Genomic DNA, 27,140 nt, shown 5'->3' with positions numbered 1-27,140 from the left:
TATTCTCTACTTATTGCAAAAATGAAAGCTTACATTGCTGGATTAAAAAAAAACATACATTATTTCTTCCTGACATATTGATGTTGGAGATTCATTCCCCGTGTCTGCAGTCATGAGATTGTTGTCTATCACATGACGGTGTATGTTTTCATTCCACAGAGTGGGAAGTGACTGAGACAGGATGTTTGTGTTACTGTGTTCCGTGAAATGGGATTATTGTCCTTTGTTCTTTGTCTCTTTGCTGTCTGATGAGGAAGAGGCAGGAGCTAAATCAGAATGCTCTGAGTGTATTATATGTAAATAAAGTAGATTAGCCAAATGCTGAGCTACTGAGTTCTGTTATGCAAACTGCGAAGACTCCGTGGATCCCTAAGTGTGCTGTTGTCTCAAAGGTATCAGTCGCTGTGATGTTCAGGTTGGAGAAAGCTTTTGAAGCTCCCAAATAATCAACCAGGAGGGAGAGAACATGCCAGCCGAGCATGTGTCTCTGCCAGGGTCCTACACGAGAGTAGGACACTCCTAACAATTACAACCCACCCCCAAATTTATCAGAATGTTATCTTTCATAGATAACTGCCACAGATAACATTATAATTCCAAAAAAATGAAAATGTGAAGCATAAAGCGGTGGAAGTTAGGAAAACTGAGACTGGATTTGCCACTATTCTAAAAGTTTTGCAAGACTGAAACTTGATTTTACTTCATTGCCTTTTGACTGTAAAGCATTTCAGATATCCCATTGCAGGGGTGTGGAACCTTTCTCAGCTAGAAGGATGCATTCCTTTCTGGGCAACTTGGGTGTATATGTGTCATCTGCTGGGGGGGGGAGCAATTAATGTAAATTTTACCTTTGCATAATAGACTTGTTTCTGCACACACCCCTCTCTTTTCTCCATCCAAGCAAGCAAGCAAGCAAGCAAGCAAGCAAGCAAGCAAGCAAGCAAGCGGCATTGTCAAAGCAAAGGCACATTCCAGCCGGGCAGAAACACACACAGAAGGTGCAAACCAAGGCTGGTGAAGGGTGTGGCCTGGAGAGAAAGTGTGGTGGAGGAGCTGCGGCCTGGGCAAAGTCTCATACAGAGAGGTCTGTATGCCGCATTTGGCCCGCAGGCCTACGATTCCTGTCCCAATGTGACTCTTAGTACTTGCAAAGCATGAGAAATTCCTCCTCCAAAATCTAGCACTAAGACGTTTCATTGGTAACGTCTGAACAGCATTGTCCCATGTATTTTGCTCTTTCTCCAAGGAGCCCTGTCAACATGTTCATTGTGAATTGATCTCAATTAGTTTGCACTGCAGGGAGAGTAGATGATGTTGGCTACTTAACAAGCGTTCATCCTGATTTGTTTGTGGGAGAGATTAGATGATGTTTGTATCAAAGCAAGTGTTATTCCACACTTTCAAGTGCCTTTTCCCCATCACTTTTACTGCAAAGAGTCCAATCCTTTTGGCAAGAGGGTGTGTTGTGCAATACTCCTCAATTCAGGGGTGTATCTAAGGGTAGGTCAGGTTGTCCCTCGCCAAAGTCACAGATCCAGTGGTTGCAAAATTGGGACTCTCCACTCTGGCTTGAAGTGGCTAGGAGCCTGTCTGCCCACACACTCCCTGGGCTCCTCCTCCACTGCTCTGGGCAGCTGGGTGAGGCACACTGGCTTCTCTGTGTGCCTAGGTGGAGGAATCCTGTCATGGGCATGGGCTGTTACGGGGATTGGGGGGATTGGGGGGGGACACACACACCAATACATCTCCTTGACAAGGGTGCAAGGGAGTCTATGTACGTCTCTGCCCCAATCAACTGTAATCACATAACCTTAATTTTCCAGTATGTAACAGAATAGTGATGGTCAGAAATGCCCTTGTTTTGTTAATTTATCATGTTTGGAGTGGGTCACTCCCACTCTGATTGGATCTTTTATACTTGTATTCATTTTTGCCCTAATAAGTACTGTGATCCACCTCCCTTTTGCTTTGCCGAAACTTCTCCCACTTCTGTCTGCATCCATGTATCTGCCAAGAGAGGATAGCACTTCATGCATCTGATGAAGAGGGTTCTGGATCGCAGCACATTTTTTAGCCTTTAAATGCCACAGGACTCATGCTTGTTTTTACTTCAAGGGTGCCTGCAAACTGTCACTGTGTTGTAGGATGGATTCAAGCACAATTTGGGTTTGCACACCTAAAGCGGGTTAAGCTGCCCTGTTGTCCTAGTGCAATAAATCTACTTAAAAGCTTACGAGCTTTTTGTGGTTAGGAAAGTGTGGAATGATCAGGATGAATGCTCAATAAACAGGTTGTCTGGAGGAGCCTCAGTACCGGTAGACTAAAATAGCTGCTACCTGGAAGTGGTTCACAGTTTAACAGTATTCTCAAATATGCAATGGGGTGGCTTATCTGTGTTTCACCACTGCCCCCTGCTGGACATAACCAGGACACTTTCTTTCACAGACATAAAAGGTAAAGGGACCCCTGACCGTTAGGTCCAGTTGTGACCGACTCTGGGGTTTCGGCGCTCATCTCGCGTTATTGGCCAAGGGAGCCAGCGTACAGCTTCCGGGTCATGTGGCCAGCATGATAAAGCTGCTTCTGGTAAACCAGAGCAGCACACGGAAACGGCGTTTACCTTCCCGCTGCAGCGGTACTTGCACTTTGACATGCTTTCAAACTGCTAGGTTGGCAGGAGCTGGGACCGAGCAACGGGTAGGGTTGCCAGACTCAATAGAGGACAGGACTTCTGTGCCTTTAATTGCCCTGCTCTCTTTTGAGTCTGGAAACCTTAAAGAGAAACCAGCAGACCCTTTGCTTAGAAATTAAACAAAGGGTCTGCCGGTTTCTCTTTAAGGTTTCCAGACTCAAAAGAGAGCAGGGCAATTAAAGGCACAGAAGTCCTGTCCTCTATTGAGTCTGGCACCCCTAGCAACGGGAACTCACCCCATCGGGGGATTCGAACTGCTGACCTTCTGATCGGCAAGCCCTAGGCTCTGTGATTTAACACACATAGCAGCAAGCAATTTTGAGCCAAACTAGGTGTTGCCTGATAAGCCTAACCAGGCTTTAAGGAAAAAGAGGCAGAAAAGCAGTTTTTAGGAGGCAGAGTTAAGAAGCGGAGAAAGTAACACAGCTTCCATCTCCTGCACTATATCTTAGCACAGCTGAGACGTGTGAGAATTTGCAAGTGGTATGGATTGCAAGCTAAATCCCCTACCCCAGACCTCTGCGTTCTCTCCTGAAGGCTTCTAGGAGGCTGCAGATAGCTTCCTGAGCAGGCCAGTGTCTCCCTCCCTCCCTGTGTCACACTCACACAAACAAACACTGCAGGGCAGGCATGGGGAACCTTCTGCAGCCGGTGGTCCTCATTCCCTTCCGCACAAGCTTCCAGGGGCCACATGCCTGGTGGGAGGGAGACAGAAACACTTTCAGTAGCATTATTATAGACCAGGTTGTGTTTGCTTAGGGGAAGCACTTTCAAAAGATGAAAGCAGGTGTGTGCTTCTAAGACCATAATAAGGGCTGGACATTGTCAGGTGCCTGCCAAAGTCTACATCCCTGCAGAGGGGACTCATTGTTGATTCCTAGAGTCTCCTTCTCTTTGCTGTCACGGCCTGTTTGTCTACCATCTCTAAGTATGCAGGAAGTGCCTAGAGGGAAACGGTGGGGCATGCTCCTCCGTTCAACTTGCACTTTCCCTTTGGGTGATGAGCTGTAGACCCAGAGAGAGAGAATGAACAAATGACCATTGACAATGTGAGCGAGAGAGAGGAGAATTGAGAAAGGTGGTGTATTGTGAGTGTTCACACACCCACACCCAAATCTGAGGTTGGTGCTAGGTTTCTGTCACATTTCCAGCTAGGTAGGAGGTTCCTTTAGACTAGGAGTGGGCAACCTGTGGCCTTTCAGTTGTTGGACCTCAAGTCTTATTGGCTCCAGCCAGCATGGCCAATAGCCAGGGGGGATGGGGGAAGTTGTATTCCTACATCTGGAGGGCTGCTGGTTCCCTACCCCTGCTCTAGGCTTCTAGGTGTACATAACTCCCCCTGGATGAATGAAATAGCTTGCATTTCTATTGTGCATTTCTACTGGGATTTTCAAAGAGGGTTTACATTTTCCCTACCATATATAGGCAATGCCTCGAGGCTGGAACAGGATCCCATCAAGTTCCGTCTTGTGCAGGGCACTCGCTATGTGTGCTTTTCTGTCCCTGTGCTTCACTTTCGGTGGAATTTTTCCTCAGGAGCACCCGTATGTCTTGTGTCTTCTTCTCATTTTTTTAAAATCAAGAAACCACCCCCCAAAGGAGGGGTGCTATTAAAGTACACTTTTCCTTTTTTATCTCTTTTTGCATTTTACCATGAATATATTTAAGAGTAGGTCTTTGAACATTATCACACACACAAACACAGAAACCTGAAATGATGTCCATCAGCCTGAAAATGGGACAAAAGGGGATGAAATCATGAAAGCAAGGGAAGGGGCAGAAGCAGTCTGTTTTCCAGGACAATTGCTATTTTCTTGACTTTAACTACCATCTCAGTTTTTCTGGCAGGTTTTCTGGTGTCCTTCCTATCCCTCTTGTACACTGCTTAGAAATTATGCAATTAAATGGTATATAACTTATTGGAATATAAGAATCTCTCTATGCCATTTGAAGTGCATCTCCATGCTGAACAGGAGTCATCAATTTGACTTTTAGGGTTCAGAGGTCAAAATGCCAATGACACATGAGGCTCATGTCACTATTTGAGCCTCTCTGGTGGATTTCTCTTCCACATGGAAAACAGAAGAAAGGCATTTGTAAATGCAAATGAACATTCTGGGCAATGTAGCTTTGACTTTTTAAAGCACAAGCCTCTTTAAGTTTCATGTGCGCCCTGTTGATAATGGTAACCATTTAGTGTCTCTCTTGGGTAGTTTGGGTGTGAGATTGTGTGAGATGACACAGCTGTACTGATAAATTTATTTATTAAATTTGTATACCGCTCTGAGATCTATTGGTATAGGGTGGTATACAAATGTAATAAATAAATAAAAATATGTGTTTGGCCACAGCTCCCCCCCAAAAAAACTCTACAGTGTGTTCAAAGCAACAGATCCTGACGTTATACATGGTAGTTCCCTATTTTAACTGCTGGTTCTAAGTGTGTTTTAAGTATTATTTTTAACTAGTTTATATTACTTGCATTATATAATGATGTACTTAAATGTTGGAAGCCACCTTGAATCCCAACTTGGGAGAAAGGTGGGGTATAAATACATTTAATGATAATGATAATGATAGTTACTTACAGTGGGCAAAGAATGAATTTCATTGAATATTTCATTTCCATTATATTGCCTCACTATTTTTAAAAAATGAAATGTTATACATTGACAACTTTTACCACACTTGTATTTTGGTGCTGCCTACATGGAAGCAGCAACTTTGGGGGCAAAGAAGAAGCCCAGCTGGGCTGAGAATTAGGCTGTGGCTGGCTCAGTGTGGGGTGTCTGATGCCTAGACTAGTTTGTGAGATCAGAGACCTCAGGCTAAGTCAGATACATTTAAATTCTTGGAGCTTGGGGAACACCATGTCACATCTTTTCAAATATTTGTGTCCTACTGCTTTAATATTAATTCCTGTGGGTTAAGGAAGTATCTGCAGAACTGCATTTTGAGTAGGGCTGAGCCAAAACTTGGTTTTGTCAGCACTTCGGGCAATAGCAAAAGAATAAGAAAAGAAAAGAAAAATCACTCCCCCTTTAAGCACTCCTTGTGAAAATGTCCATTCGTCCATTTCAACTGCCCTCAGTTGGCATCACCTGCCAGCTAAATCTGATGGCAGCTATGTAATGTATTCCTGTTCAGTACAGGATTCCTGATAGGATGATATTCCTGTCCATGTATCTAATCCAGGAAAGATGAAGACACTGAAGCTAAGACTTAGTGTCCAGCAGCATTTTAAAAGGAGGGGCATTTCCTCACCTGACAAGGATGCCTAACTTTGACCTGAAAGTCCATCTCACCTCCGTCATCAACCTCTTAGGATGTGTGACTATATGTGTGTTGCTGAGCTGAGCCCTTGCTGATCTTTATGCCTGTCCATGACCAGACTTCAAAACATACAAGAACATTCTGAAGCCATTTCAATATAGTGGGAGAGGGTTTTTTAAAAGAAAAAGAAAAAGAAAGGAAAGAGAGAAATTGGGGGCATTGCTGAAATGTTCTCTATAAAATGAAGGACTCTGTATTCAATGGGGAGGGAGCTCACCCCCTACAAAATGCCCCCTAGATCATCCAACGCCTTTGCTGAGATCCAGCCCACCTTAAGATGTCGTCTCAATACAGTGTCCCTCCCTGCTGCACACAGTTGCCTCCTTGGTCAAAATGGGAAGTGTCTTAGGATGAAATCTGAGGTTGTCCCTTCTCTCCCTATCCCTCCTCCTTGCCCTGCAGCAGTGAGAGTCCTAGTGGTAGTGGCTGTTCATGTTGTTGATATGGGAGGTTGCCATGGCACTGAAGGGTGCTGAAGGCTGCAAGCCATGACTGGGGTACAGAGTGGGGGTAGAGCCTGGCCAATAGGAGAAGCTGGTTGGAGTCACCCCCGAGGCCATGATGTTGAGTTTGGAAATGCCAGAGAAGGGCAGGGGTGCCTGGAATTTGTAGAGGGTATGGTCGGGTGTTGCTGGCTGGCAGACTTGGGCCAGGCCCTGGAAGTCGAACTTGTAGGCGTAGCGTTTGCCGTGGACCTTGGTCATGATGTTCTTGTCATAGTAGTAGCGCAGGGCCCGGCTCAGCTTGTCATAGTTCATGTTGGGCTTGCTCTTGCGCTCCCCCCAGCGCCGGGCAACCTCATCGGGATCCAGGAGTTTGAACTCTCCATTGGTGCCCTCCCAAGCGATGCAGTTGAGGTTGGCACGATCAGAAAGCAGCTCCAGCAGAAATTGCCACAACTGGATCTGCCCACTGCCTGAAAAGCCAAAAGAGGGGCAGTGAGAAAGGCCCACCTTGAAGGGGCAGACATGCCACTCTCACATGAACATAGAAAACTGCCTTTATGCTGACCCATACATTCTTGTAGCCCAAGATTGCTGCTATAGGAGTTGTTAGAATAAAGCTACCATGATCTTTGACTCTTGGCCATGGGCAAGTGGACTGGGACTGATAGGAACTGGAGTCCAGCCACATCAGGAGGGCATTATGTTTGGCTTGCCCAGGCCAATTCTGAGGGCCAGACTAAATGTTATGATCCCTCTCTACCTGGACAGTCTAAATAAGTAAACAATGATAATGTTCTTTCTTAGCTGCCCTTCACCAGAACGCTCAAGGCAGATTACAGCATATTAAAACAGTCAAAACTAAACAACAACACCCCCAATAAAGCTCAACATCAATAATCCTTCCAGTTAAAAGACACCAATATAAAAACTTCCAATTTCAAAGGCCAGGGTAATGTGTCTTCAGTGGTCAATGGAAGCTGTAAAGAGGTGGTGCCAGATGCACATCTTGGGGCCATCATAAAAAAGGCTCTGTCATGAGCTCAACCCACTCACAACTACTGAGAGCAACAAAACCACCTGAAGGCCCTCCTTCTTTTATCTTAATTCCAGGGCTGCTGTACAGGGAAGGTGTTCTTTCAGATATTTGAGGCCCAAGTCTAACACAACTTGAAACACTTTTCCAAAAGATTTCTATCCCCAATGGCCTGGAAAGCAACTTCCAGATTAAAATACAAGTAAAGGCAACAACAAAAGGAAATACAAGCAACAAAGGCGCTGGGGGAACCTTCAGAACAAGCTTAGAGGGAGGGGAGGAGAGAGTAGGGGAAGGGAGGGCAAACCTTGTTCTGCTCCTGCATATCCAACTTAATGCTATGTTGAAGTCCACCCACTTTCGCTGTAAATCCTTGCCATCCTTCCTTATCATTTGGACATTTAAAGGTAAACAAAAGTACATCAGACTCCTGGCTGAGCCAAAATATGAAGCGTCAACTCTTTTCATCTTTCCCCCCTAACCAATAAATTTCTATGACCTAAGGCTCCCAGTAGAAGAGCTCAAAATATATTGTTGCACGCCACCCCAATCTCAAAGAGGTGCAAGATTTCAGGGGTTCCAGGAACTTACCCAGGGCCCAGTTTCCTTGGAATGAGGGACAGTGGAGACTGTGGTATCCTTATTTACCCATATATACAACCAGAGCTCAAGATGAAGGGGCTTACAGCATTAACACTCCAAGTGGTCTTCCTTCTTTCATAGACACAGCCTTGGAATGAAGCATGGCTCTCACTCCCTGGCTTCTGCCCGCAGCCTGCTTCTAGCCCAGCTCTCTCACACAACTATGGCTATTGTCCTCCCCAGCAGCCGGTGAAAGAGGGGGCCCACCCATTTACCCTCTGGCAAAGAACAGCTTTCTTTATCAGACTAAGGACCATACTTAGGTGGTAGCTATGGTCCTTGCCTGGCTACTGGTAATTCAGCAATAGAATCCATTAGATTTCAACCCTTGCTGGATCCAGGAATTCGAAGGGACTTAGGCATCATATAGCCTTAACCCCTCCCCCAAACTCACAACAATATTTTAATCCCTTTCCCATAATCACTGCCCCACCCTCAACGATATACGGTACTAATACCCTTATTGTGGAAAGCCAAATAGCTCACACTGTTGGCTGCTTTGAACTCTTCAGAGCTGAATCCTTTGCATTTCCCCAGTCACTCCAAAACCTTCCTCATTTTTAAAAAAATGTACAGTACCCATATTCTCTCTCTTCTCTATAAACCTTCACTAGGAAGTGAATTCATTTTACATGAGATGAAGTGCTTTTAGGTGGGTGTATATTACAGGATCAGTGCCTCTCGTGTGTGCAGGTTTTCACAGCATCCACATGACATCATTGGCATAAAAACACCAGTTCATATTTTCCCCTATTTAATATGGATTGGGAAATCTGATGTTTAAAAAAAGCCTGCCTCCCCACATTTACTGTATCTGAATGAGCTGTTTGCAATATTAAGCCCCCATCCAGATCCACCCTAGGATTTAATACCCCAAGTAAGTTTGCAATGAAGATCACAGCCTTACACTCATTTGACTGTTGTGGCCAATTAGATACAAACAAAGCACTACAGAGTATTATGGTTTACACAGCTTGGCACACCTATTGTGTTGCTTCCTGCTAAATATTTTTGCTTAGTTTTTTAAGCAAAAAATGTATAGAAAATATACAATTGATACATTTATTTACTACAGGTAAACCTGAGAAGTTGCTTTGTCTGAACTGATTTGAAGGAATGGAGGTCAGAAAATGAAAAACAAAACCAGTGCTCTCTGTGTTTCTAGATATTCAGATAGGTTACATTACAATATGCATAGTGAGCATAGATATATTTCTTATAACTAACTAAATAAATAAATAAATAACATATCTGAACCAACCTCCTGTATGTGTACAATTATGGAATCTCACACTACTATTAATATAATTTTTAACTTTTTCCAAGACAAGAAGGGCTGATTCACATAGCCATATGTGTCAGCTTAAACACTGACAATTGACTGGTTTGAGTGCTATTATAAAGTGACATAAAATATTGTTCAGCATTTGACCAGTGCTAGCAGTTTCACACATGCATGTCCTCTATTGATGTTGCTGTCCTGAACAAATGGTTCTGAAATAACTTCTGATCTTAATCGTTGGAAATTAACTTTCTTTTTTTATTGTAGTCTAGAGAGGCCTCCTCTACACTTGCAACAGAATGAGGTGGTAGACTGGGTGATGGTAGAATGGATGGTACCCATTACAGATTCCAGGTAGAGAAATCGCATTTATTAATCTTTCCCTGTGTTAATCCCCCCCCCCTAAAAAAAGAAACCCACCACGTTCCTTTGCAAGTAGAAACTAGAACAGCAGAGAGGTGGCTGGGCTAAAACCTTTCTCCCTGAGCTGCTTTTCAAAGGGCTTTTTTGTTTTCCTTAGGGGAATGTTTTAAAAAATGACTAAGTGAAAATGACTTGAAATGATTCAAGGTTAGTGATGCACAAAGCAGACTAAGTGAGATCAAAGCGCCACTGGAGTCAATTGATTTCAGTGTGGCTGCTGGAGTATCACTGTAATAATAATAATAATAATAATAATAATAATAATAATAATAATAATAATATATTTATACCCCGCCCATCTGGCTGGGTTTCCCAGCCACTCTGGGTAGCTTCCAACAGAAAATCCTATTCGGAATAAGGGAATTTCCCTTAAAAAGGGGGGAAAGTTGGCAGCTATGTCATTGACTACAGCCCACTTCATCAGATGCTGAGTGGATTTTAGCCCAAGAAAATATATGGCATAATAAAACCTGCTAATCTTTAAGGTGCCACAAGGAAAAGCGCTGACAGTTTTAACCTGATCAGGCACAGTTCAAGTATTTCGTACTTGCTGCTGGGGAAACCAGGCGCCCAATATAAAATGTAACTTAAGCAACAAAGTTTCTGGGGGGGGGAGGGGGGACACAGCTGACTCAGAGGGGATAGGGAACCGGTCCTACAGATGTTGTTGCACTCCATCAGCCCCAGCCAGCAAGGCCAATGGTCAGATAAAAGGGGAAATATAGTCCATGCAAGATCTGGAAGGCTACAGCACATTTGAAGTCAGATAAATAAAACCCGGAATAGGAAAGGGCTTTTGTCCAAGCGCTACCCTCCTCTTCACAATTCTGAGTTCCAGGTGCGGGAAGGTGTGATCCGGTGTGATCCATTCATTTTTGGCTTTTAGGAGAGGACGACCACGTACCAGCCTTTATAAGGGTGCACGCTCTTATAAAGGGAATAGAACGTTTGAAAACCAAGACGACCGCAGTTGATTTCCAACACGTGTCAGGTTTCTAGTGTGCTCTCTTACTTAAAGTGGGTATGCTTGCTAAAATACACTGTTACATATACGCAAGTGCTTGTGTACAACCCCGTGCGCCCTAGATATAAACCCAAGGAGCATGGTTGTTCAGCACTTCTAAGGCGGAGTACTTCGTACCCATCGCCGTGGGACTACTGCGTCACCTTAACACTGCAATCCTCTACAACACGCCTGCTCAAATTTCTGCTCCTCGGAAATAAGCGTCGTTGACTGGTCAATGAAGTTTACGTTCGGGTAAATGTGCATAAGAAATGGGCAACATTTACCGGTATTTTCAGCCCACTGCCTTAAGTGGCGAAAATAACATTGTTTATCTAAGAGACTGCCTTAGACGCCCTTGGGGTGGTCAGACTGGTGGCCTACATCATTCGCCTAGCTTTTTAATTCATCTTTCTGGTTTTGTTCTGCTTTAAACTGGTGGGTTTTTAATCTTGCAGTGCTTTTAATCACTGTCTTGGCGGCAGAAAGGCGATTCATAAATACGTTTGACATATAATGATGTTGATGTACAGTATCACGCTTTGTTTTGTTTATTTTTTTCAGGCTCCCCTCTGCGGTAACCGATTTTCGGCTTCAGTCCTATACCCACTGACTGGAAGAAAGCCACTGAGTTCCGTGGAATTTACCGTACTCCAAGGTGAGTTGGTATAGGAATGCAGCCTTACTTTGGGGTAAGGATGCATAAATTGCAGGTGGAATCGGCTCTAAAGGAAGCCTCACTCCACATTTCTCAGCAGATGAATCGGTTTACAGCGGGTTTTGCCCCCGCCCTTCTGCATTATAGCATTTTTTTGTGTTTTAATGGTGCTTTTAAATTTAAGTGATATCGTAATGTTATTTAATATATTTTATCCAATATACATACACTGCCCTGGTGAGGGGGGGAAATCCAGATACTGTACTGGGAAAATAATAATATTCATCTACCTTGCAAGGCAGTTTTATGGATTGCACCAACAAGATAAGGCGCGTGAAGTATTTTGTACGCTCTACAGTGCTGTATGCATACGAATTATTGGTTCCGCTGACGTTATTCATATTCACTATTGGCCGAATTTAGAAATCTTTATTTACTCTCTCTTACGGAGTCGGTTCTTGGACGGTTCCAGGGGCACTATTTATTTTTCACTCGTTGTATTGAGATCTGTCCAGCGATGCACCGCAGCACGAGACAGGCGTGTTGTGGATTTTGACATTTGTTGAATCCACCCACCCCAAAACCGCGAATTCCTCTCCTCTCCCCCTTCGGAGTTGTATTTGGGATAGGAGATGTACATAAAAATTGGTGAATGCACACCGACGAGTTACTTCGTTTAAGTAAAATAAAATAAGATTTCTTTTAAAAAATAATAAAAATATTGGCTTTATGGCGTTCCTTCATCATTTCGCCATTTCGCCAAACCCGCTACCCCGTGTGGCATCGCAGTTAGAGCGCTACCGTAGAACCTGTGAGGCCAGGATTCAAATCTCTACTCAGCCAGCCGTTCACCTTGGGCCAGTCGCTTTCTCGCTCAGCTTAGCCTACCTCTCAAGGTAGTTGTAAAAAATAAGATGAGAAAGGGAGAGCTATGTAGGACACTTTAAGCTCCATGGAAGAAAACTGGGGTAGAATAATTGTGATGGTGATGATAAATGAATAAAGAAGTTGGTACTTCTGCGCCTCTTTCCCCTCAAACCTGCGATTTTGAGATGCTGTAGATTATTTCTGCGACTGTTGCGAAACTGGATTCCGTAGGAAATGGGGTGTGAAAAATGCTCTAACCAACTGCGCCTAAATTACTCTAAGCAATCAGTCCGCGCCATCCAGGGACCATCGGCGCTCCCACTCGGGAATTATGAACGCGACACCTCCGCTCCTAAGCCTGTATTTGTGTAGCAGCTGTTGGCATTAACAGGTTAAGAAAGAAGTTGGTTTCCTCGACTGTAGTCCAGATTGGGAGTGACATCTCATTAAACTCAGGGGATGGATTTACTACTTCCTAGAAAACCTGCCTAAGAGATCCCGCTGAAATGAATGGCAAAGGCTGGTCCCCAACTGCGCCAGAGGCGCACATGAGTGGGAACCGATTGAGCCAAGAGGGACGTGGGTCAGTAGCAGCTGAATCGGGACTGATGTTCGGCTGGCTGGGGTGCTAGGGTCTCCCCGCGTTTGTTTGTTTGTTTTGTAATTAAGTGGTCCCAAACCCCGAAACGCAGTTAAACAGTTACTGTACTGTACGTGTGTTTTGAGTCAGTGGTATTTCAGCGTATTTAATACTTTCATTGAGAACGGGATCCAAGTTCTGGGGTTTAACTGGGCTGCTTGTTTCCTTATCTCCAAGGTGAGAGAAAGAGTCCAACGGAGGGACTGAGAATTTTCGAGGTGGTGCAAGAGACGGGCGTTGGGAATGCAAATAGTTATCGGCAGTGCCATTTGGACAGAACACTTCCTCGGGGAGAAGTCTTAAGACGGATGCGGCTGTGACTTTGTTTTCACCTTCTTATAAGAATAAAAATGAATAAGCAGGCAGCCATGATATTGCAGAACTCAGAGCTGCTTTTCGGCTAAGTTCTCTGCTCCAGAAAACAGCCTCACCTTATTTCAAGACGTCTCCCGCAGCTCCTTGCCGAAACCCCCTCGATTATTTCCCTTGCTCTCCGTCCCTACGACCTTAGGCAGGGACCCAGGTTGCCCGGCCGATCAGAGCCTGGCTTCTGGGGAAGCCTCCGAAAGAAGGGAAAGGGCGCTTGGTGGGGTTGGGGATGTTTGGTGCCGGTTCTTGGAGGGCAGAAAGGAGATTTAATAGGGCCCCTCTTTGCCCAGATGGGCTTTCCAGTAAAATTGCAGTACTGTGTATTAAAATAGGAAGTTTTCAAGCTACACAGAGCTGGAGGGGGGGGGGCTTGCCTCGCTCCACGCTCCTAAAGCTTGAAAGTGGTTTTTCTTTTAAAAAAATTCACTGAAACCCGTGAATTTGAACAACGCAGTAGTCAATCTTGCCCGAAGTAGAGCCCGGTGCAATACCAAAGCTTAGTACTCTGCCAGCAGCCTTAAGGAAGGGTGCTATTTTTCCTTTCCGTGGTAACCTGCTGGCCAAGATCCCCTAAAGTCCAAGGCTCTCCCCGCACTTTGATCCCAGCTAGCTCCGATTTCTGGAGGCGCAGGGTGTTGAAGGACGCCTTCGCCGCCTTAAGCATTTGAGGAGCAGGTTCCCTTGGCAGCGAAGGGAAGCTAAAGCAGAGGTTTTGGAGCGGCTGTACCGGTAGCTACTCCTGCTCGGCTTACAGGAGGTGCCGAGTTAAATTCCTTCCATCTCCAAGAAGGTCTGAGGAATACCCTCTGGCTAAAACCCCGGAGAGCTGCTGCCGCCCACGACAGGCGATACTGAGCCAGACAGACCAAGGATCGGATTTCCCAGAGGGAAGTCGATATTAATTCCTACTTTTTCTCTTTTTATTTTTTAAAAAAGCCAGAGATCTCAAACGAGCCCCACACTTCCTCCATTATTTGGGGCTTTTGCGCTTCCAAGTGCTTTAGAGGAACAAATCAACCAGCGCACAACCTAACCCTACTAACTGCATTATTACTGAAAGGATAGATATATCAGGAAGGATCAAATCCTGCCCGGGGCGCGCTTCTTGTTTTGCACCCGCAGCTGATTCGGGTACCGCGTTGCTTTTGAAGTGGTTTTGCAACAACCACACACATACACCACCGTTTATTTCTAAGGTTTTGGTGGCTGTTTTAAAGCCCACCCAACTTTAAAGAGCGTTTGCTAGAGAAAAGTGGGTGCGCTCCTTCCTATAAGGCGCATATTTCGAACCCTTGAAGGGGAGACTTGGTTGCATTGGATGGTGCGCATCCTCTGCTTAGCTTCAGGTGCAGAAGAAGATGATGCGAGACGAACCCCCCATTGGATATTTAGCAAATTTGCCCTTCGAAAAGAATTTGATCAAATTGATCGCCCTTTAGCAACAGACTGCCTTGAAAGACGCCCCAGTAGCCCAACACACTCCTTTTTCTGTACAGTACTTTCCGGGAAGTCAGGGAAGCGAGGGTCTTACCTTTTTGGACTCCGGGCCCCAGTGATCCCCACGCCTGGCTTTTGCCTTCTTTGAACAAAGTTTCCCCAACTGGGTCTGCAAATAAGATCAGCAAGAAGAGAGAAACAGAGAGGGGCGAAATGAGCTCAAACCCAAACCGATGCCGGTCCCCACCCAAAAATCTCCCCGTAATTGGGACTTGATGGAGGGGGCGGGCGCGTTGGACAAGCTCCCCTCTCTCTCTCCAGAGCGAGCCTGGTTGTATTTCAAAGTCCCCCCGCTGCCCGCCTCTGCCGCTCTGCCTCGCCCCCCCCCCCCCATGGCAAGCCGCTATGAAGCCAGGAAACGCGTCCAGGAAAAAGGAAATCCGACTTCCGATGGGAGCCGTCGGGGCAGCTTTAAAGAGGGACGGCCAGAGAGACGGCTCTGCGCGCCTGCTGAAGAGCGCCAAGGAGCAATCTTCGTGGAGGGGGAGAAATGGCAGTTAGGGGAAATGAGCATGAGAAGAAACGAGAGGCAGAGGTGGGAGCCTAGGGTCTGGGCTGTGCGGAAAGGGACCGATCCACCACATGGAAAGCTGCGGCGGCGCCGGGCAGCCGTCGCCTTTGGTCCCTGCCCTACCTGGCAGGTACATGTTGAGCAGCAGGGTCCGGGCCGCGCCGCGTCTCATGGCAGCTCTGCGCCCACCCCGCGCCCGCGGGGGGTATTATTGCCTTCGCCTGGGGAAGATGATGGTTGTTATTATGTATCACGGTCCCCACCCGTCGAGGCAGAGCGCGGGATGGGGAGAGCGGCGGCGAGGGTGGGGGCAGTCTCCAAGCAACCTGCGAGGGGCGCAGGGCCTGGGCGCCTGCAATTTCCTCTGCGCTTTAATTAAAGGCGCGGCGCGGGCGCTTATCGCCCCATCGGACTTTAATAAAGTTCCCCCCGTTAAAGATCGCCGTTTCTATGGAGAGAGGCAGCCGTGGCCCTCGCATTTTCCGCCTCCTTAACTCTTTGCAAACACACAGCGCCTGGCCTGGCCCTCGCTCGGCGGCGCTTCTGCTCCAGTGCCTCTGAGCCAACAAGGAAACGAGCCCCGACGGAGGCCCTAATGGGCCTTTAACCTGAAAGTGATTCTGTGCCCCCCCGCCCCCCACCCACAAGCGGAGCCGCGGTAAGGTGCCGCATCCTCCTATGGGGGGGCGAAGAGACCGGAGGGACCGGATTACTACCACCACCCGCTCCTCGCCATGGAGCCTCGGAGAATCAGCCAAAAGGCTTCTGTCGTTTCCCACTGTGGCTCGCAAGATGCTTTCCAGAAGCTGAGAGGGAGCACAGCAAGGCAACGATCTCCCCTGCTATTTGTCTTCAGTACCAGATCCTCAGAGATCGAGTATCTCTGAATGAAGAGGTTCCATTTCGCTACCATTAGATAATCTCTGTTAATCGACTCGCCCACCTTTCTGCAAGCTCGTGCCCGCCAGACATAGGAGCCAACTCTTAGGGGCCAAGGTGACCCTTTCGGCCCCCCAATAAAATATTTGAGGGGGAAGTTCGTGTGCATTGCCGTTCAAATGGTGTGCATGCACTGCATCATGTGATCAGTTATGTGGGCGGGGTTTACCTGCACAGAGCCCCCCCCCATATTTTATTCAGATTGGCTTCCACCCCTGCCCCCAGAGGTCTTGGGCTGATTGCAATGCTGGCCGGGGCTCATGGGAGTTGTGGCCCGACAACATACCTCATATAAGATTTAGAAGATCGTACATTCACTACTTGTTACTGCTAACTCCCTCCCCCAAAAAATAAACCAATTGTATTTGCATGTATAGTCCAATCCCGCTCAATAACTCTGGTGGAGGAAAGCGATTTCACCCTCCCCAATATCTATACAACAGCGAATCAAAATTGTATATATGTTGGTAACTTGAAACAACAGTAGTAGTAAGTAGATGAATTTCCAAAGCGGTAGCCATGTTGGATGGTTGCATCTTGAAGACCAACACATTTTTATTACAGCATAAGCATTTGGGGCCAGAGCTGGCCTCATCTGAGAGAATCATAGAATAGTTTGCCTCAATAAACATGATAGCTTTCAATGGGGCACTCTTGGATGTGTCAGTAATACTAATTATATGGTGGGTTTCTTAAGTGCTCAGTAATCCCTACATCATCTCAGTAAATCAAACCAGTCTTATAACCCTCTTATAATAGTGCATTATAGTAGTATTTCCTTCCCCACTTCTCGCATCACTCAGTCACAATGAGTTCCACATTTCAGCCTACTTAAAGGAGGTTTAGCAGGAAAACAGGGGGTGGGGGTGTCATTATGTGAGCTAGGTTAGCACAGGGCTCTTTTCCTCTCTGAGGGCTTCTTCTTTTCGGAGTACAATTCAAAGTGTTGTTGCTGACCTTTAAAGCCTGAAACAGCTCCAACCCTGTATACCTGAAGGAGTGTCTCCACCCCCATTGTTCAGTCCAGACACTGAGGTCCAGCACCAAGGGCCTTCTGGTGGTTCTTTCATTGAGAGAGAAGAGGTTACAGGGAACCAGGCAGAGGGCCTTCTCAGTAGTCATGCCTGCCCTGTGGAGCATCCTCCCAGCAGATGTCAAACAAATAAACACCTATGTGATTCTTAAAAGATGTCTGAAGGCAGCCCTGTTTAGGGAAGTTTTTTGTGTGTGATGTTGTATTGTGTTTTTACTTTGGGGCTGGGGAGCCACCCAGAGTGGCTGGGGCAAGGTAGTAAGATGGGTGGCATATAAATTGATGATGATAATGGAAGCAGCTCTTTGGAAACAGGGCCCTCCTAGGCAAACATGATGGTGGTGTCAGTGCTAAGGTTACTGCCACAACTATAGAGCCGAGTGAGAAGTCTGAGACAGCAGATTTTGGGTGATGGTGGTGAAACAGTGTTGCTCTTGGCAGTGGAGGCTAGGGCAAAAGGGGCAATGCCCCACCAACTTCACTCTTTCCTCAGCCAGCCTCCACCTGCCTGCCTTCTTACTTACAACCAGCCCAAGGGAAAGGGGTGATGGCTGTCAGCTTCTTCTTCCTCTTTAGTCTCAGTGTTGCCTTTGTAGAACTCAGCAGGGAGAAGGACAGAGAGAAAATGGTCCTACCTACTGTTGTTCTCCCTGTCTTCTGCCCCGCAAGTCCCAATGAGCACCAGTTGCCACTGGCTCCTGGGAAGGGGCTGCCAAGGCTCTACCTCAACCTGGTGCCCGTGCCCTCTAGATGCTGTTGGACTCCAGGCCCAGGAGCCCCAGCCAGCATAGCCAGTGGTCAGGGATAATGGGAGCAGTAGTGCACCAGCATTTGGAGGGCGCCAGGTTGGGAAGGCTTGTCTACAGAAATGTGGTTAGAAGAGTGGTTGACGAATGCAGGCTGGAGTTGGCAAGTTGGCAGGTATGGTATGCTCTCTGCCAAAATGCCAAGAGCCTCTATCCCAGGCATCCCCAAACTTCGGCCCTCCAGATGTTTTGGACTACAATTCCCATCTTCCCCGACCACTGGTCCTGTTAGCTAGGGATCATTGGAGTTGTAGGCCAAAACATCTGGAGGGCCGCAGTTTGGGGATGCCTGCTCTATCCTGTCCCCAGAACCACAGTCTACCTTTAAACTTTTTTTGGGGGGGGCAGGCAAAATACTTACGAATCAGTAATCATCACATCATGCACATGCACATGCACAAATGTTGGTTGTTACCTCCTTAGGTTCTGTTATTTCCCCCAGGTTCTGTGGACTGTACCTTGTCTGGGCAAGCAGACAGCACAGAGACATCTAGTGGCTAAATAAGGGGAAATGCATGCATTTCACTGTCAATGCATCAGAAGGCAGCAAGAAAACAAACAGAGAGCTGAAAGAAGATGGGGTGGGCAGATGAGAGATCTGGAAAGAATAATGCCTATCTGCTTCTTTGCCTTTCCCTTTTGAGTTCTTACTTTTAATCTCAGGAAAATAATAGCAACAGGCCCCCTTGCTATGAAAATTGCCCTTGTTGTTGTGCACACAGGATCTCCCTCCCCATCTTCTATCACTACAAGCAAGTAAAATCTCAACCAAAGTAGGAATCAGTTTGCAGGCCAACCCAAAGGTTCTGATTAGCCAGCAACAAAATGTAATTAGAGGTTTAAAGGACAAACATGGTGGGCTCTGAGGCATAAAGAGCAGCAAGTGGGGTGCTCCAGGAGGCTGAGGCAGGCAAGGTTCCACAGCCCAGTTCACTAGCTGGCCAGGTGGGGCTCTGGGAGGAGGTGTGTGATTCCTCAGCTGGAGAAGGTTTGAAAAAGATGAGGGTCACCTGCCTCCTCAAGCCCAGATGCTACAATCAGCATGCAAAGTATAAAAGGGCAGCAGAGTTCTAGGGCTGTGTCTGTTCATGTTGATGGATCTCAGTTTGAAGGCTCCAGGATTTCTGTGGGACTGTGCTTAGGTTTGGACTTTGGACGTGTGGATTGACACTGGACTGGGAACTACTGACTTGCTGCTAGGTAGGTCAGGGGTTCAAGACAACAACTGTATAACTGCTAGCATGCTCATAGCCCAGGCTAAGCTGAGATGGATGCTTGATTTAATGTGGTGTTTGGTGCAATATAACATCAGTGCTGCTAGGCCACTAATCTGTCATCTCCTGACATTCCTGCATATGGACAATGGGTCAATGATAGCTGGTCTTCTCTGGTCTCTTAATGCAGCCTATGCAATGGAGGGGGTCACAACGCCACTGTTGGCCATTGGCTTAGGGCTCCTCCACACAATCTGTTGAGCATTTATCCTGATTTGCCTACCCAAAGTTTTCATGGAGGTTACACTATGTTCAGTCTCTACTGAACATTCACTTTGATTTGTTTGTAGATATGTTTTATGACAGTGGGCATTCATCCCAATTTGCTTGCAGGGTGCTCATGCATCTTACAGTTGTTCATCCCACATTTTCAGTGCATTTTTCAGCCACTTTCCTAACTGCATTAAGTGGATCTGCTATCCTAGGGTGGCAGAGGGCTCGAATCCTTCCTGAAAAATAGGAACAGTCTGGAGGCATGCTTAGAATTGCTTGCTGCCACAGAAGATCTGAGTAGCTTTGGGCCAGATGCTGTTATGGGGGACTGGAAGGACTTTAATCATTTGAATTCCAAGGCCCATTAGCTTCTTTTAGCAAATTAACACTGTGATGCTCAAATTAACAATGTGATGTTCAAACGACACCTTGTCAGGGCAGCTTAGATGAACAGTTTGTGTGGGAACAGACTACTGTGTGCTGTTTATGTAATGAGACAAGAGATTGGTTATTGCAGGCTCCCTTGCAATGTTTTAATATGTCAAGGGCAAAAATTTCCTTTCCCCTTCCCATATATGGGCATAATGGATATCCTTCCTTTGCTAGGAGCCTTTCGCCAGAGATCAACCCCAGAACAGACACGGCAAGCTATGTTAATGGTTCTGTGTGGTTAACAAGAGACATCCTTTCAGATGTTGAGATGGGGCCTGCTGATATAAAGTATCAGAACCTCTTTAAGAAACTGTTGTCAGATTCACGAATCTCATATGTTAATGCTCTCTGTTAATGGTTTTCTGTACATGCAAGCGGACTGTGAGGTGGCATGCCTCTGAACTTGTGCAAAGTGTCTTCTATTTGCCTCTCTCTGTGTGTAGAAAAAGATTAGGCTGGGTTTCTTGCACAGAGGATGTCCCACAGGCAGACAAACTCTTCTAATTGTGGACCCTAATGGAAACATACTCATTTGGAAGTGTCTAGGGTTCAGGGCTCAAAAATCCTTGGATAACCAATGATGTAGTATTCCAAGGTTTCGGTTTCATCTGTTATTGCTGTTACTATGTGACACACCTCGCCTCTTCCCCATGCAGCTCCAACACTCCTTTTTAAACATTGGGATGGGATGGTTCTGAATGGGAAGTTAAGTGGATCCTCCCCTGGAAGGTTGTCCGCAAGAGAATGTGGCCCTCGGGCTGAAAAAGGTATACCCAGGTATACAGAAACCATTTGTCCAGGTCATCCCAGGTATACAGAAACCATTTGTCCAGGTCATCCCAAATCATCTATTTGGGAAGCCAGACAAGCCACCCACATCCAGTCACTCCTGAGCGGACATGGGGAACCTATGCTCCCCTCCCCCCGGATGTTGCTGGACTGCAACTCCCATCATTCCTGACAATTGGTCTTCTGGCTGTGGCTGATGGGAGTTGGAGTTCCACCCATCTCTGCCCTGTGATCCATTGGTCCACAGTGTTCCACAGCCATGTCTTCTTTATGTCCTGCTCCATGTCCTGGCTTGAGTGCGTCTTCTCCAGCTTGCTACATTTGATCTATCACAAACGGAGGGCTCTCCTTTCATGTCCCAGACTTGCTTTAGCTGCCTGAGTCCTATTAATCAGCCGCAGGCAACTGAAAACAAGCCCAGCACAGGTAGGATATGTGGTGTAGATTAAAGATGCTGGAACTGGGTTCTTGATCCCCCAAAGCTTCCCATGCAGTCCCTGGAGACATAAGAAGCAAAACAGCATTTGAGGAGGCAAAGGAGATGTGAGATAGTGACAACAGCTTCCCTCCCTTTCATGGTGGTGAATACAATGGTCTGGCTTGTAGAGCTGGTGTTGCGCCAATTATTATTTTTTAAAAAAAAATTTATGAGGCCCCAGTTACCCCATCAGGAGGATCTACATTACCCTGTTGAATCCACTTCTGAGACAGGTGGCTCAGGAGCATGGATGGGGAACTTGTGGCCCTCCAGGTGTTGCTGGACTCCAACCCCCACTAGCCCCTGTCAGGAAAGATGGAAGTTGCAGTTTAGCAACAGGTAGAGAGACACAAGTTCCCCATCCCCTCTCTGGGGAGAAATGTCAAAGTGGTCGAAAGGGTCGTTTGTCCACAGTGAGAGAGGGCAGAAGGTAAATCAGGATCTACCAATAGCTTTCTGGGTGGTTTGTATGAAACAGATCACCAAGAATTTCTGATTCTCAGTAGTTTAACTATAGCAATGACCAGTGCTTGTTTCTTTGGGGGGGGGAAACATTTTCACTCAAGAAAATCACCATTTTATTGTTCAAATCAGGAAAATAAATACAGTGAATGGACAAAAGTACAAAGATTCACAAAATGTTTAGGGGTATGTATACCCCTACATACCCCCAGAAAAAAAGCACTGGCAATGACTTTCTACCAAGCTGGGTTGCTGGAACAAAGCTTGTGGGGTGGGAGTGAGTGGGAAACCAGAAATGGATTGTTGAATGAAAGGACCGTGAGCTCCATTCCTGGGCTGAGACATGCACTCAGAGGTGCCATATCCCTTAATTCCAAGTGTATGTCCAGCACAGTCCCCCAGTTATGCCACTCTTTTGCACTTGGCTTCAGCTGGTGGACTTTGAGGTTCCAGGAAAAAACAAAGTGGATCCTGCAAACCTGAAGTCTACTTGCCACTGTCGTGGTGCAGCTATTCCAGAGCATCTAACCCCTGTGCATGGTGTGAAGGAGAAACACAACTTGGAGCTATTAACTGTTTGCATTTGGGCACATAGGTTGAGTAAGAAACAGGGGAAGGAGGAGAGCTACCACTCCAGTCTAAAATCACCAGACTGTGCGTACTCTGTGTGAAAAATAAAAATCTACACTAAGGTAAACTAAACCTTTTAACCAGCCAACCCCTCCCCCCAAATCGCTACAACATGAATAATCAAATTTGCATACATTTTCACATTTGCATATTCATATTCTGCTGGTTAGAGAGCCTCTCTACCAGTGCAATTCCTGCTCAGTGCTCCACAAGGCTTCTAATATTTTTTTCCATGTATTGCTCACACAATTTGTAGCCATAAGGGCTAGAAAAAGAAATAAATTGGTGCCCGCATGATGAGAGCATGGAATTGCAGGCTATACAAACAACCTTGAAACATGTACAGAAACAATAAGCAGGGAACCTTAATATGTGAGTAGTACATTTCTCTCTCATCTATAGATGACCATGGTCAGTCCCAACATTTCTGGGATCAGGAAAAGGGGATCCCTCTTTTCAGATGATGTGGCTTTCAGGCAAACATGCATTCTGGAACCTCCATTTTTAAAACAAATCACCTCTATGTGGGTGGATCAAATGGCATATTATTCCCCTTTTTTATCCTTGCCAAAATCCCCAAAGGGTAAGCTATACAGAGACAAACCCAACACGGTGAATCTCATAGTTATCAAGAACTGGAACCAGACTCTTCCAAACACACTGGCACCAGCCTAGCTGTCTTTTTACAGCAGTGTTAAATCCTAACCTCAACTCATTTGCAAATTTGGACAGAGGACAGGCTGAAAGGCTTTGGATCAGGGAAGGCAAATAAACATAGCAGGTTCCAAGGACAGGGCAGGGGGAGATAAAAGAGTGATTTTTAGACTATCCAAGTGTAGTGAAAGGAAATTATAAATGATACAAGCTCACCCCAGTGTATTTTGTGTGTACGCTTTAAACCACCATCTCTTCCACCCTGATTCTGCACTCAGTCACAAATCTGTGATGGATTGAAATCCCCACATCCCCACTTCTACTCACATATGGAAAAGAAAGCTGTCTACTCCAATGATGAGTACAGCCTAGCTATCAGGTTCTAGCCATAGGCTGACCTGTCTATTCTCACCAGCACTAAACAGCAATCTTGTGCCCAGAGGCCCTGAATAGGTGCAAGTTCCCCATCCCTTAAAAAAACATAAACACAAAACTTCTAACTCCTGCATGAGGCTCTGGAGCAGATGCCCACTGCATAATCCACCCCCAGCTTTGTTTCGACTTACCTGTGGGCCTGCTCAGGGAAGAAGCTGACGTGGCCCTGGCAGGGAAAGCCTCAGGTATGCTACCTGCTTGCAAAAGGGAGGGAGGGTGGACAGCTGAGCTTCCGTGGGGTGGGACGTTCTGTGTGAAGGAATGTTTGTGCAAAGGGAGAGGCCTGCAGAAAGCACTTCCTTATTGGAAGGCAGGACAGCGGGAAAGTGCCAAGGAGCAGCCCACATGTGCCCTGTGATTGAAAGGGCATGTTGAGTAATTCAAACGGATCTGGCTGCCACCTGTTTTCTTGGCAAGGCTTCTTTGCTTTTAACAGCTGCACGACAAATAGACATTGCAGTACAGCGGCAGAAACCCGCTGAATTTCTGCCTGTATGCAGTTGTTCACAGCATAGGAGGTCTCTCAGAAAATAGGTATTACCGCATAATATGTGATTGCAAATCAGAAATCGGAAAAACCAAAACATGAATGGGTTGAGGCCCTCTAATTATTTATTTGCCTATTGGGGCATTGATGGAGCAGGGAAGCAAACAAATATGCAGGTCATTTCAATCAAGCACATGCTTAACTCTTTGTTAGCCAAGGGGACTTTGAAGTACTTAAACTCCACTGGACTGTACCTGTGTGGCAGTCACTAGATTTATTAGATATTTTTGTTTTATGTTATGTTTTAAGTTATGCATAATATAAGTAACTTCCAGTGCTAAATTTTGCTATGCTCCTTTAGCTGAAGAGGAATATGTAACTCCATATGGATATGGACTCCAGGAGGGGGGCAGCTCTTAACTGTGGGGATTGAGCCTAGGCTCTTTGAGGCTGGAGGTTATTTCTTCAAAGCCAAAGTATGAGACAGAGTACAGACCTAAGTTCACATTTATAGGGCAGCTGCAGGACTATAGGCCTGGAGGAAGGAACCTCAGGCCCAGGGTGTGTGTGTGAATGTGGCCCTCCAGGCCTCGCTATATGGCCCTTGGGGCTCTCACTAGGCCACACTGCTTCCCAAGTAATGCCACTCATTGGCCCTGCTCCACACCCTCTTCAAGTGCTTTTGTTTAGCCAGAATGTGTCCTTGAATTGCGATAATGCCTCTTGTTTCCTGAAAAGAAGTGTGTGCTCACAGGTGCAAACTACTTGTGTAGCTTACAGTATAAAGGAAAGACTCACATCTGTTGCTCTGGCCATTTTTGCAACTGCCCTGCACCCACCACTGGCATGAAGCCCCAAAGAAGTTCCCCGAGAGACTGTAGCCCTCAAGCTGAAGGAGATTCCCCACCCTTTCCCTCAATACCCTTTCTTGAGGTTTTTTTTCCTGCACTGCACAGTAGTCCAGCTTTTCCAAATCTGTTTGCATGGTACACGAGGACAAGCTAAATATTGGCCACATTCACATCTTACATTTGAAGTGCTACAGTATCACTTTAAACAGGCACAACTTCCATGGGCTCAACAACTTTGATTTCTCAAAAACTCAACAGCTTTGCCAGCCCCCACCCCAACAAAAATCCTGGCTATGCCCATGATGGCTTCCCACAAATTCCCTCTTCCCCCTGGGAAGAGGGGATTGGTTATTGAACCACCCTGGGAATTGTAGCTCTGTGAGGACAATAGCGGCTCCTAGAAATATTTGAGGAAGTCATGACTATAGTGACAGTATAGCACAGGGGTAGGCAACCTAAGGCCCGGGGGCCGGATGCAGCCCAATCATCTTCTCAATATGGCCCATGGATGGTCCAGAAATCAGCGTGTTTTTACATGAGTAGAATGTGTCCTTTTATTTAAAATGCATCTCTGGGTTATTTGCGGGGCATATGAATTCATTCATCCCCCCCCCAATACAGTCCGGCCCACCACATGGTCTGAGGGACGGTGGACTGGCCAATGGCTGAAAAAGGTTGCTAACCCCTTGTATATCACTTTTAAATGTGTAGTGTGCATGTGGCTGTTGTCAGAGAGGTGCAGTATGCTCTCAGAGCAGCTGGAAGCTCAAGTAATGTTTTGAAATGTTATTGCAGGTACTGTACTCCATTTCAGAGCAGCAGGTGAGGGGATTCATCAGGGTATTTTGAGCACATTAAAGGTTAAATAGCATTTATGCTGTTTATTTTCAGAGCATATCCAATACTGTATATATTACATATAATCTCCTTCAGACTATAGGAATGTTATTAACATTGAATGAACAGGCACCCCCTTTTTTTAAGCAAGGGGGTCTGTGCTTTTCTCATGCATATGCTATGTGGATCAGTAAGTAGAACTAGTGATCTCGCCACAGGTAATAGGCTCCCCAGGAATAATCCTTGAGTCCAAAATACTGTTTGTGGAAGGGTTGCCACCCCCTGGCTTTGCCTCCCTGTGTTACCACCCCAGAGGAGTTAATGATCAATCATGCCCAGTTAATTGCATGATTACTGAGTGAAAAGTGCATTCACATGACAACTATTGCTCTTGGACATGTAGATATCACTTGCACCCAAGGTACCACTTGTGTATTGTTAGCGAGGGCAGATTACTAGAATCCAGAGAAATGTGGGACCTGGAGATTAATTCTGAAAGACAAGCACATGACTCCGATCCTTTTCTGAGTCAGGAGATGGGACGCTCCCCTCCCCCTCGCCCCAATAATCAATCGATGCAGAGGAGGGGATTGGTGGGAATGGGTCCCCACCCTCTCCTCCGGTGACCCGGTGCAATGGATCGAAGCAGGGGGAGGGGATATTTATTGTAATCTGCATGCAATGGATTGCAGCCGAGTGTTGGAAGGGAAGCCCGGCTGCTAGTGTTTACCCCACTTTACTTCTGGGTGAGTTTGCTCGCTGCAAACGAAAGGTGCCCAGTGCCGGATTCCTGGGCGGATGTGGCTGACTCTGAGAGGTGGAGCCTGGCAGTGTTTTGCTGGAGGGAGGGGTCCCAAGCAAGCAAAGTCAATTCAGTTCAAAGCAGCTCTGGTGGCAGGGCTTGTTTATGTAAGGCTTGCAAAGGTTCACGATAAGGGATGTTTGGAGAGGGAAAAGGAGCCATGCACCTACAATCAGACATGATCTTTCCACCAGAGGCCACACCTGAGTTTCTTTTCATTCAGTGTTGCAAAAATGGCAGAATTTGTGGCACCTTGCAAGCTAACAAATCTGTTGTATGGCATGAACTGTCCTAGAGTCTAGAGGCTCATTTTGTTCCCGATAACAAATGTCTTGCCAACATATGCTTGCCAAGAAAAGTGACTACTAATTCCATGGCTGCCCAGTTGAAGACCAACAAATCCATACACAAGTATAGCTAATAATACTCTTAGTCCTGGGACAAATGAGGAAATAAAAAGAGAGAATCCCTCTGAATATATTTTGCATTTTATCAACTCCAATAACCCTAGAACTCTGGGATTAGGGATAAGAGACTCCAGGTCAGGAGGAAAGCATAACCAACCTTTAGACCAGGGTTTATCGTGCCTGGACTGGATTGGTCCCACGGAGATCCCTCCATG

General features: G+C 46.3%; 1 protein-coding gene across 2 annotated transcripts; it reads right to left on the bottom strand.

Annotated features, from left to right (window-relative positions):
• Positions 1-4,302: 4,302 nt before the first annotated feature.
• FEV (FEV transcription factor, ETS family member) lies at positions 4,303-23,654 on the bottom strand. Of its 2 annotated transcripts, none has more exons than XM_088652697.1 (3): positions 21,569-23,654; positions 14,920-14,994; positions 4,303-6,941 (listed from the first exon to the last, which is right to left on the bottom strand). In XM_088652697.1, the coding sequence occupies exons 1-3, from the start codon at positions 21,606-21,608 to the stop codon at positions 6,439-6,441; spliced, it is 618 nt and encodes a 205-aa protein (XP_088508823.1). In that variant the 5' UTR covers positions 21,609-23,654; the 3' UTR covers positions 4,303-6,438. The 2 variants fall into 2 exon arrangements, with proteins under 2 accessions (XP_088508823.1, XP_034984135.1); XM_035128244.3 differs by lacking the exon at positions 21,569-23,654 and adding an exon at positions 15,520-20,799.
• Between the last annotated feature and the right edge of the window lie 3,486 nt (positions 23,655-27,140).

The sequence above is a fragment of the Zootoca vivipara genome, chromosome 1, assembly GCF_965207765.1.
Source record: "Zootoca vivipara chromosome 1, rZooViv2.hap1.1, whole genome shotgun sequence".
NCBI classification, from domain to species: Eukaryota; Metazoa; Chordata; class Lepidosauria; order Squamata; family Lacertidae; genus Zootoca; species Zootoca vivipara.
The sequence above is the reverse complement of the archived record's forward strand: the minus strand, read 5'-3'. Positions and strand labels throughout refer to the sequence as shown.

Excerpts from the sequence above, each read along its gene's own strand:
- FEV (XM_035128244.3), bottom strand. The coding sequence starts at position 15,568 with ATGAGACGCGGCGCGGCCCGGACCCTGCTGCTCAACATGTACCTGCCA. Across the intron at positions 14,995-15,519 it reads GCTCAACATGTACCTGCCAG|ACCCAGTTGGGGAAACTTTG; the intron begins GTAGGGCAGGGA and ends TCTTATTTGCAG. Across the intron at positions 6,942-14,919 it reads GGGGCCCGGAGTCCAAAAAG|GCAGTGGGCAGATCCAGTTG; the intron begins GTAAGACCCTCG and ends TTGGCTTTTCAG.